Source organism: Arachis hypogaea, chromosome 16, assembly GCF_003086295.3.
Source record: "Arachis hypogaea cultivar Tifrunner chromosome 16, arahy.Tifrunner.gnm2.J5K5, whole genome shotgun sequence".
Taxonomy (NCBI): domain Eukaryota; kingdom Viridiplantae; phylum Streptophyta; class Magnoliopsida; order Fabales; family Fabaceae; genus Arachis; species Arachis hypogaea.
Genome location: NC_092051.1, coordinates 3,133,782 through 3,145,867, shown reverse-complemented (window position 1 = coordinate 3,145,867; position 12,086 = coordinate 3,133,782). Strand labels below are relative to the sequence as shown.

The window sequence follows — 12,086 nt, the reverse complement described above, 5'->3', positions numbered from 1 at the left end:
TTCAGGATCTACTCCATTAGTCTTAACACTATCATAGATCTGCAAAAATTCAGTTAAGAACTGAAAAGGATCTTCAGATGGAAGTCCATGAAACTTGCAGTTCTGCTGCATCAGAGAAACTAATTGAGGTTTCAGCTCAAAGTTGTTTGCTCCAATGGCAGGAATGGAGATGCTCCTTCCATGTAAACTGGAATTTGGTGTAGTAAAGTCACCAAGCATTCTCCTTGCATTGTTGTTGGGTTCGGCTGCCATCTCCTTTACTTGTTCGAAATTTTCAATCAAGTTGTCTCTGGATTGTTGTAATTTAGCTTCTCTTAATTTCCTCTTCAGAGTCCTTTCAGGTTCTGGATCAGCTTCAACAAGAATGCCTTTTTCTTTGTCCCTGCTCATAAGAAAGAGAAGAGAAGAAGAAAAGAAGAGGAATCCTCTATGTCACAGTAAAGAGGTCCCTTATTGTTAGTAGAAGAAAAGAAGAAGAGAAAAATCTGAACTCAAAAAGAGAGAGAGAGCTCAGATTTTTTATGGGTGAGGAAGAGATGTTAGTAGATGAATAAATAAGAAGGAGATGAGAGGGAGAGAGAATTTTCGAAAATAGTTTTTGAAAAAGAGTTAGTGATTTTTGAAAATAGTTTTTGAAAAAGGTTAGTAGTTTTTTTTTCAAAAATTCAAAATAAAAATAAAATAATTAGTTAATTAAGAAGAAATTTTTGAAAAAGGGGGAAGATATTTTCGAAAATAGAGAGAGTTAGTTAGGTGGTTTTGAAAAAGATAGAAACAAACAAAAAGTTAGTTAGTTAGTTAAAACAAATTTTGAAAAGATAAGAAGTTAGGAAGTTAGAAAAGATATTTTGAAATCAAATTTTTGAAAAAGATATGATGAGAAGATATTTTTGAAAAGATAGGATAGAAATTAGTTTTGAAAAAGATTTGATTTTTAAAATCACAATTAATGACTTGATTCACAAGAAATCACAAGATATGATTCTAGAACTTAAAGTTTGAATCTTTCTTAACAAGCAAGTAACAAACTTAAAATTTTTGAATCAAAACATTAATTGTTATTGTTATTTTCAAAAATTTGATATAAAAATAAGAAAAAGATTTTTGAAAAATATTTTTGAAATTTTCGAAAATAACTAAGAAATTTTTGAAAAAGATTTGATTTTTGAAAAAGATTTTGAAAAAGATAAGATTTTCAAATTGAAAATTTGATTTGACTCATAAGAAACAACTTGATTTTAAAAATTTTTGAAAAAGTCAATCCAAATTTTCGAATTTGATGAGAGAAAAAAAAGGGAAAGATATTTTTTTTTTATTTTTGAATTTATTATGAGGAGAGAGAAAAATTAAAAACATCATTTTCATGTTTTTCTCTTTTATTTTGTGAATCAAAACAAGGAATGCATGCAAGAACACTATGAATGTCAAGATGAACACCAAGAACACTATGAAGATCATGATGAACATCAAGAACACAATTTTGAAAATTTTTTTTTAATGCAAAGAAAACATGGAAGACACCAAACTTAGAATTCTTTAATGCTTAGACACTAAGAATTCAAGAATGCATATGAAAAACAAGAAAAGACACAAAACATGCAAATGCAAAGATCAAACAAGAAGACTTACCAAGAACAACTTGAAGATCATGATGAACACTATGAATGCATGAATTTTCGAAAAATGCAAGATGAATATGCAATTGACACCAAACTTATAACATGACTCAGGACTCAAACAAGAAACACAAAAATATTTTTGATTTTATGATTTTCTAATTTTTTTGGTTTTTTCAAAAATTAAAAAAAAAGAAAAATAAGGATTCTAAAATTTTTAACATGAATTCCAGGAATCTTGCCATGTTAGTCTAAAGCTTCAGTCCAGGAATTAGACATGGCTCACTAGCCAGCCAAGCTTTCAATGAAAGCTCCGGTCCAAAACACTAGACATGGCCAATGGCCAGCCAAGCTTCAGCAAATATGGATACTTTTCATGTATAAAGCACTAAGTGTGTGAGAATTTCTTCATTTGTGATGGTAAGTTGAAACCCCAGTCCAAAAGATTAGACATGGCTTACAGCCAGCCAGGATTCAACAAATTATCATGAAACACTAGAATTCATTCTTAAAAATTCTGAAGAAAAATATATTTTTGAAAACATTTTTATTTTTTTCAAAAACAAAGGAAAAATTTTTGAAAGATTTTTTTTGAAAATTTTTTTTTGAAAAGAAAACAAAAAGAAAATTACCTAATCTGAGCAACAAGATGAACCGTCAGTTGTCCAAACTCAAACAATCCCCGGCAATGGCGCCAAAAACTTGGTGTACGCGGAATTGTGATTACACTTTAATTATGTAAAATTCATTGCTCTTTCTTTCCCCGGCAACGGCGCCAAAAACTTGGTGTACGCGGAATCGTGATTACACTTTAATTATGTAAAATTCATTGCTCTTTCTTTCCCTGGCAATGGCGCCAAAAACATGATGCCAATACCATGGTTCACAACTCCGTGTAACTGACCAGCAAGTGCACTGGGTCGTCCAAGTAATACCTTACGTGAGTAAGGGTCGAATCCCACGGAGATTGTCGGTATGAAGCAAGCTATGGTCACCTTATAAATCCCAGTCAGGCAGATATAAAATAATAATGGAGTTTTCGAAAGTAATTAATAAAATAGGGATAGAAATACTTATGTAAATCATTGGTGAGAATTTCAGATAAGCGTATGGAGATGCTTTCGTTCCTCTGAACTTCTGCTTTCCTGCTATCTTCATCCAATCAATCTTACTCCTTTCCATGGCTGGCTTTGTGTAAGGACATCACCATTGTCAATGGCTACTTTCGGTCATCTCTCGGGAAAATAATCCAATGCGCTGTCACTGCATGGCTAATCATCTGGAGGCATCACCTTTGTCAATGGTTGCATCCTATCCTCTCAGTGAAAATGGTCAACGCACCCTGTCACGGCACGACTATTCATCTGTCGGTTCTCGATCATGCTGGAATAGGATTCACCCTCCTTTTGCGTTCTGTCACTACGCCCAGCAGTCACGAGTTTGAAGCTCGTCACAGTCATTCAATCCCAGAGTCCTACTCGGAATACCACAGACAAGGTTTAGACTTTCCGGACTCTCATGAATGCCGCCATCAATCTAGCTTATACCATGAAGATTCTGATTAAGAGATCTAAGAGATACTCATTCAATCTAAGGTAGAACGGAAGTAGTTGTCAGGCACGCGTTCATAGGGAATGATGATGATTGTCACGTTCATCACATTCAGGTTGAAGTGCGAATGAATATCTTAGAAGCGGAATAAGTTGAATTGAATAGAAAACAGTAGTACTTTGCATTAATCTTTGAGGAACAGTAGAGCTCCACACCTTAATCTATGGAGTGTAGAAACTCTACTGTTAAAAATACATAAGTGAAAGGTTCAGGCATGGCCGAGATGGCCAGCCCCCAAAACGTGATCAATAGATCAAAAGATGATCAAAAGATATCAAATACACTAGTAAAATGTCCTATTTATAATAAACTAGCTACTAGGGTTTACATGAGTAAGTAATTGATGCATAAATCCACTTCCGGGCCCACTTGGTGTGTGCTTGGGCTGAGCTTGAGTGTTGCACGTGCAGAGGCCATTTGTGGAGTTGAACGCCAGGTTTTGATCCATTTCTGGCGTTCAACTCTGGTTTTGGATCCTTTTCTGGCGCTGGACGCCAGAATTGGGCAGAGAGCTGGCGTTGAACGCCAGTTTTCGTCATCAAATCTTAGCCAAAGTATGGACTATTATATATTGCTGGAAAGCCCTGGATGTCTACTTTCCAACGCAATTGGAAGCACGCCGTTTTGAGTTCGGTAGCTCCAGAAAATCCATTTTGAGTGCAGGGAAGTCAGAATCCAACAGCATCAGCAGTCCTTCTTCAACCTCTGAATCTGATTTTTGCTCAAGTCCCTCAATTTTAGCCAGAAAATACCTGAAATCACAAATACACACAAACTCATCGTAAAGTCCAGAAATGTGAATTTAACATAAAAACTAAAGAAAACATCCCTAAAAGTAGCTAAATCCTACTAAAAACATACTAAAAAGTATGTCAAAAAGCGTATAAATTATCCGCTCATCAATAAGGTATCTTGGCTTTATATTCCTCAACCTTAGTTGCTGTAAGTTTATTTCCTACAGAAGTGGTTGAAGGAGCCTTTTTAGATGGGTTTTCATCAGCACTTGTGTGTGTCTGATCCCTCACTGGCAATTGAGTGCCAGAGTTAGAAGCTGGAGTGACGTTAGACGCCAGCTCCTCATCTGTTCCTGGCGTCTGAACGCCAGAACTGTGCTTCTTTTGGGCGTTCAACGCCAGATCCTTGCTTGTTTCTGGCGTTGAACGCCAGTCCTGAGCATGGTCTGGGCGTTCAGCGCCAGCCTTCCACCCAATTTCTGGCGTTTTAGCGCCAGAATTATTTTTCCCTGGGCTCTTACTGTCCTCAGGTGGATTTTAGGTGGTTTGCTCATTTCTTGGCTTCTTGCTGCCTTGAGGTGGGGTATTTAACATCTTCCCACTTCTTAATTGAACTGCTTGGCATTCTTCTGTTATTTGTTTTGACAGCTGCTGCTTTGTTTGCTTCAATTGTTCTTCCATATTTATATTAGCCATCCTTGTCTCTTGTAGTCTATCCTTGAATTCGGCTAACTGCTTTGTTAGAAAGTCCAATTGCTGATTGAATTCAGCAGCTTGTTTTACAGGACTGAGTTCAGCAGTTACTGTTTTAACCTCTTCTTTCATGGAAGGGTCACTGCTTAGGTACAGATGCTGATTTCTGGCAACTGTATCAATGAGCTCTTGAGCTTCTTCAATTGTCTTTCTCATGTGGATAGATCCACCAGCTGAGTAATCTAGAGACATCTGAGCTCTTTCTGCAAGCCCATAATAGAAGATGTCTAACTGAACCCACTCTGAAAACATTTTAGAGGGGCATTTTCGTAGCACCTCTCTGTATCTCTCCTAGGCATCATAAAGAGATTCATTATCTCCTTGTTTAAAGCCTTGGATGTCCAGCCTTAGCTGTGTCATCCGTTTTGGAGGAAAGTATTGATTCAGGAATTTTTCTGTCAGCTATTTCCATGTCCTTATGCTGGCCTTAGGTTGGTTATTTAACCACCTCTTAGCTTGGTCTTTTACAGCAAATGGAAACAGTAATAATCTGTAGACATCCTGATCTACTTCCTTATCATGTACTGTGTCAGCAATCTGTAAAAACTGTGCCAGAAACTCTGTAGGTTCTTCCTGTGGAAGACCGGAATACTGGCAACTTTGCTGCACCATGATAATGAGCTGAGGATTCAACTCAAAGCTACTGACTCCAATGGAGGGTATGCAGATACTGCTCCCATATGAAGCAGTAGATGGGTTAGCATATGACCCCAGAGTCCTCCTGGACTGTTCATTTCCGCTTAGGTCCATGATGGAGAAAGGGAGATGATGTAAAATAGAAGAAAAATATTTTTATTTATTTAATTATTTATTTATTTTGAAAACAAAATAAATTAAAATAAATAAAAATGAGTGAAGATTCTCGAAAAAATGAGGAGAGAGAAAGTGGTTAGGAAGTTTTGAAAAAGATATGATTTGAAAAGGGTTTTAAATTTCAAAAAAAAAATTTGGATTTTAAAATTGATTTTCGAAAAAAAAAGCTTTAAAATAGAGAGAAAATATATTTTTGAATTTAAAGAGGAAAGAGAAAAACAATAAGATAGCACAAGATTTAAAATTTTTAGATCTAATGCTCCTTGTTTTCGAAAATTTTGGAGGGAAAACACCAAGGAACACCAAACTTAAAAATTTTAAGATCCAGACACAAGGGAACTCAAGAACACAAGAGCATGAAGAAAGAACACCAAACTTAAAATTTTTAGAAAACCAAGATAAAATTTTCGAAAAATAAAGGAAAATCAACAAGAAAACACCAAACTTAAAGTTTGGCACAAGATTTAATAGAAAAATAATTTTTTTGAAAAATTTTTTGAAAAGAAAATAAAAGACTCTGACCCAAAAGACAAAAATTTCCTAATCTAAGCAACAAGATTCACCGTCAGTTGTTCAAACTCAAACAATCCCCGGCAACGGCGCCAAAAACTTGGTGCACGAAATCACAATCACACTTTTGTAATTCCGCACAACTAACCAGCAAGTGCATTGGGTCGTCCAAGTAATACCTTACGTGAGTAAGGGTCGATCGCACGGAGATTGTCGGCTTGAAGCAAGCTATGGGTATCTTGTAACTCTTAGTCAGGATATCAATAAAATAATTCACTTATCAAATTTGATTGCACGGAATAAAAGGGCAGAACACAAATTATACTTGTATGCAATGATGGAGAATATGTTGGAGTTTTGGAGATGCTTTGTCTTCTGAAATTCTGCTTTCCTCTGTTTCTGATTCACGCACGCACGTCCCCCTATGGCAAGCTGTGTGTTGGTGGATCACCGTTGTCAATGGCTACCATCCATCCCTCCAGTGAAAAGGGTCCAAGTGCGCTGTCACCGCACGGCTAATCATCTGCAGGTTCTCAATCGTACCGGAATAGGATTTACTATCCTTTTACGTCTGTCACTATGCCCAGCACTCGCGAGTTTGAAGCTCGTCATAGTCATTCAATCCCTGAGTCCTACTCGGAATACCGCAGACAAGGTTTAGACTTTCCGGATTCTCTTGAATGCTGCCATCAATCTAGCTTATGCCACAAAGATTCCGATTAAGAGATCTAAGAGATATTCATTCATTCTACGGTGGAACGTAAGTGGTTGTCAGGCACGCGATCGTGGAGGAATGATGATGATTGTCACGTTCATCACATTCATATTGAAGTGTGAATGGATATCTTAGATAGGAACACGCATGTTTGAATGGAAAACAGAAATACTTGCATTAATTCATCGAGACACAGCAGAGCTCCTCACCCCCAACAATAGAGTTTAGAGACTCATGCCGTCAAAAGGTACAAAGTTTAGATCTAAAATGTCATGAGATACAAAATAAGTCTTTAAAAGTTGTTTAAATACTAGACTAGTAAACTAGGTTTACAGCAAATGAGTAAACTAAGATGGATAGTGCAGAAATCCACTTCTGGGGCCCACTTAGTGTGTGCTGGGGCTGAAACTTAAGCAAATCACGTGCATAGGGCTATTTTGGGCGTTCAACACCAGCTTTAGATCCTTTTCTGGCGTTGAACTCCAACTTGTAACTTGTTTCTGGCGCTGGACGCCAGACTACAGCATGAAACTAGCGTTGAACGCCAGTTTACGTCGTCTATCCTTGAGCAAAGTATGGACTATTATATATTGCTGGAAAGCCCTAGATGTCTAATTTCCAACACAATTGGAAGCGCGCCATTTGGAGTCCTGTAGCTCCAGAAAATTCATTCCGAGTGCAGGGAGGTCAGAATCCAACAACATCAGCAGTCCTTTTTCAGCCTGAATCAGATTTTTGCCCAGCTCCCTCAATTTCAGCCAGAAAATACCTGAAATCACATAAAAACACACAAACTCATAGTAAAGTCTAGAAATATAAATTTTGCCTAGAAACTAATGAAAATAAACTAAAAACTAACTAAAACATACTAAAATCTATATGAAATTAACCCCAAAAAGCGTATAAAATATCCGCTCATCAATGAGAAAGTGTTGAGTTTTTATTGACAAGATATTGGGAATTTGGGTGCCTACTCATGTGAAACCAAAAAAATCATATGTATTGATATGTTGTGTTTGCTTTCATATATAAAAAAAAGTTTAAGTCTAATAAATAGGGGACAAAATTACCCCAATGTTGAGTTTAATAAAGGATCAATGCATATATGGTGAAGTTAAAGAAAATTTGATGCATGAGTATGTGAATTATGCAAAAGTGGGAATTATGGGTAGCTAGGAATAATTCCATATACATAGAGTGTGTGTATGTTAGGTGAGAGCTTAGGTTAGTCAAAGATTCATATTATAGCTCACTTGGCCATACATATATCCTCACCCTTCCTTAGCCCCATTACAACCTTAAAAAGACCTCATGATGTTTGCATTTGTACACTAAATTTTTGTTGATTAGTTAGATGAAGAACAAAGTTCTAGAAAGCATGATTAGAGGAGATTTGAGTTGTTTAACCCCAAACACTTGAGTGATTGGAGTGCATATACAAATCCAGTGAGGGTTCAATTGCTCATTCCCTTATGTCCATATTTGATCATTGCTTGTCTTTCAAGTTTGTGAACTCTTTTGATTGACTCAACTTAATTGTGAAGGTGTTTTGATATGATTTAGCCCTTGGTTGTGCATATATGATTTCTTGGAAATTTGACTCGATTTGACCACATGTATGCTTATATATAGAGAGAGAGATAGTAATTAGGATAGCATGATGCATATAGGTAGCTCACATCTAAATAGACTGCATTGTATAAGTTCCACCATTCTGCCTTCACTCTGTTGGTTCTCTTGCGTTTAGCATGAGGACATGCTAATGTTTAAGTGTGGGGAGATTGATAAACCACTATTTTATGGTTTATCTTGTGCTCAATTGAGTGATTTTTTTATCAAGTCCTTGCCCACTTATTCATATAATTTGCATGGTTTTACAAATCCTTCCGAATTCTGTGGTATAGTTGAAAACATGTTTCCTAGGCCTTTAAACTATCAATTTTAATTATCCTTTATTACCATTCGATGCCGTGATCTATGTGTTAAGTGTTTTCAGGCTTTATAGGGCAGGAATGGCTTAGAGGATGGAAAGGAAACATGTAGAAGCGGAAGGAACGCGAGAAAATGAAGTTTTGAGGAGCTGGCAGCGATGCGTACGCGTGGACGACGCGTACGCATGACTAGCGCAGAAGACAAGCGACACGTACGCGTGACTGATGCGTACGCGTGACAAGGAATTTTGTCAAGCGACGCGCACGCGTGACCTACGCGTACGCGTGACATGCGCCACGTGCAGAAATTTGCAGAAAGCGCTGGGAGCGATTTCTGGGCTCCTTTTGGCCCAGCTCCAAGCCCGAAAAACACAGATTAGAGGCTGCAGAATGGAGGAATCAATTAATCAATCAAGGAGACACTTCTCATTCAGATAATTTTAGGTTTTAGATGTAGTTTCTAGAGGGAGAGGCTCTCTCCTCTCTCTAGGATTTAGGATTCCTAGTTTTATGCTTTTGAGTTGGATATTTACAGAGTTACTACACCCGTTGAAGTCTTTATCATTCTTGTTTGTTTTCTATTTCCTTACTCTTTTAATCCCTATTTACTTTGTTCAGAGTTACATATAGATATCTTCAATTTAGAAATTTATTAATGCAAAGAGTACTTTTTCATTTAATTTTATTATCTGTTTAATTGCTTCCAATTGAATTTCAATTATCATGTCTCTTTTCTATTCCCTTTTTATGTCTACAACGAAGATGGCATTCATGTTAACCAATTAAATCCGAACTTGACTTGGGAGTTGATTAATAGGAAACCCTTGAGTTGGAAGACTTAAGAGTTAAATTGTAATTGGAAGTTGTTGGCTGGCTCTCTAGTTACTAACGCTAATCCTTCCCAAGGGAGAGGATTAGGACTTGTGAATAGAAGTTGGCTTAATTACTTGACTTTTCTTTATTCGGTAAGGGTTAACTAAGTAGAAACAACAACCTATTATTATTAATCTTGGGAAATCTAACAAGGATAGAACTTTCGATTAATCTTCTCCTAGTCAAGGCTTTTTATTGTTGTTATTTTATTTTCTCTGCAATTTACTTTCCCTGTTTCTTATCCAAAACCCCACAACACACTTTTCTATAACCAATTATAAGCACACTTCCCTGCAATTCCTTGAGAGACGACCCGAGGTTCGAATACTTCGGTTATCAATATTATTAGGGGTTTGTTACTTGTGACAACCAAATTTTTGTACGAAAGGACATTTGTTGGTCTAGAAACTAAACTTGCAACGAGAGTTTATTTGTTAAATTCTAGACCACACAAAAGCCCGCTCGTCAGCGCACCACCTCAGAGACTAAATGGTGCTTTATAGGTGACATGTAAAAGGTATACTCATTCATTATCTTTATTTTCTTCCATGGTACCTTTTGTTATTTTTTTGAATTTAGCTGCACTTGTTGACTAAATGGAAGCTGGATTATAAATAGTGTAGTTGAGCTTGTTGATAAGTTGTGATGGTTATCATATATCGGAATACAATTATTGTATGTTTCTAGGATAGAATTCTTGTATGGTTCTTTACTGTTGCATAACATGTTGGTCTGAATAGGACTTTACCTTCTAGTTGGAATAATTTGCATGGGATTGTCATTATTCAGTGTGAGTAGCGTAATATAGAGACCAAATCAGGGAACGATTAAAAGGTAAGGGACCATTTTAGAATCATTAAACAAATGTTAGGGACTATTATGGGTTCATTTATTATATCTGAGGGACTATTATGTATCATGACAAAAGTGAAATAAGTTGTTGTCTTCACATGCAGGGCTTATCTCTGCTGTCCAGGAGGTCATGCAGCATGTCCACCATATGTTCCGTGTGTGGCACATATGGAGAAACTTTAACAAGCAGTAGAAAGATCTAGAGTTAAGGGACTTACTTTGGGAATGTGCAAGATCAACCACATATCAAGACTTCTCTGATAATATGAACAAGATTAAGAAAATTAATGAAGATGCATGGAATTACCTGAACAAGTGGCTGAGGGAGTCCTGGACAAAGTCAGCATTCAGTCATAGCCCAAAGCTTGACAACATATGCAATAATGCATGCGAGGTCCTTAATGCAATAATTAACGAAGCAAGGGCGAAGCCCATAATCACTCTACTTGAGGAGGTCAGAATATTCGTGCTGAGAATGATAGTTAAAAACAAGGTTAAGCTAGCCAGCCATGTAGGGAAGCTACCACCAGTGGTTCAAAGTAGACTGGACAAGATCAGAAAGGAGTCTAAAAATTGGTTGCCAATCTGGACTGGAGATGATGAGTATGAGAAGTTTGAAGTGCATGGATATCCAACAAACATGGTGGTGGACTTGGGCAAGCGACTGTGCACATGTCAGTTCTAGATGTTAACAAGTAATTAGCCAGGATTCACATCCTCTTTCTTCGGAATAATTAAATACTTTAATAATATCTTTGTTTGTTGTTTTCTTTAGGAATGCCTTGTGTGCATGCTTGTGCGGCTCTTGCAAGGGTAAATAAGAGACCTGAAGATTTCTGTCATAAGTGGCTCACCATGGATGCATACAGAGACACTTATGCCCATTACATAAATCTCTTACCTAGACAACACCTTTGGGAGAAATCTGAGTCCAACAGGCCCCAAGCACCAAAGACCAAGAAAAAGACTAGACCACTCACAAAGAAAAAAAGAAAAGATGCAAATGAGGGCAATGGAGGAAGCAAAAAATCTAAGCCTACTGGAGTCCTAAAGAGACAATTGAAACCCTTCACTTGCACATATTGCCTACAGAAAGGGCACACAAAGAGGGGTTGTCCAAAGAAGAGAGCAGCTGGTGTTGCTACTGCTGCTACAGCTGCTGCTAAGACTGAATCCAATGCATAAGGAAATGCAGCACTAGGATCAACTGTTGATCCGAATACTGTCACACCAGAAGCTATAGATGTTCCTCCACCGTGTGCTAATCAAGATGCACCCCAAGTCAAGCTCCTCCAGATCCTGCACCCCAACCCATTGATGTTCAAGAATTTGAGATCAACCTTTCTCAACCCAACTTCTCAGATACACAAGAGTCTCAAGAGGTAAATCATTTAGTTTAACAAACCACATTTAAAATTATTGTGTACAATCAGCCTAAATTTAGATATTATTTAATTGGAATAGGCACCACCTCCAAGGCCATCCAAGTTGCAAACCAGAAGGAAGTCTTTACCACCATCAGAACTGGCCACCATAGATCCACTGCATGGAGCAAGCTCAGCCACATCTTTTAGACTGGCCAACTTCTTGAAATTTGTCCCAACACCTGGCTTCAAGCCCCAAGGAAGAAATGAAGATGTAGTTGAATTAAGAATCTTTTTGTAAATCATACTTTTGT

General features: G+C 37.3%; 1 protein-coding gene across 1 annotated transcript; it reads left to right on the top strand.

The window, feature by feature from the left end:
- Positions 1-10,673: 10,673 nt before the first annotated feature.
- On the top strand, positions 10,674-11,593 carry LOC114925459 (uncharacterized). The gene is made up of 2 exons (XM_029293616.1): positions 10,674-11,064; positions 11,184-11,593. Exons 1-2 carry the CDS (start codon positions 10,674-10,676, stop codon positions 11,591-11,593), a joined length of 801 nt encoding a protein of 266 aa, XP_029149449.1.
- Positions 11,594-12,086: the final 493 nt, after the last annotated feature.

Coding starts and splice junctions, on each gene's coding strand:
- LOC114925459 (XM_029293616.1), top strand. CDS start 10,674: ATGAACAAGATTAAGAAAATTAATGAAGATGCATGGAATTACCTGAAC. Junction 11,065..11,183: donor AAACATGGTGGTGGACTTGG/GCAAGCGACTGT, acceptor TGTTTTCTTTAG/GAATGCCTTGTGTGCATGCT.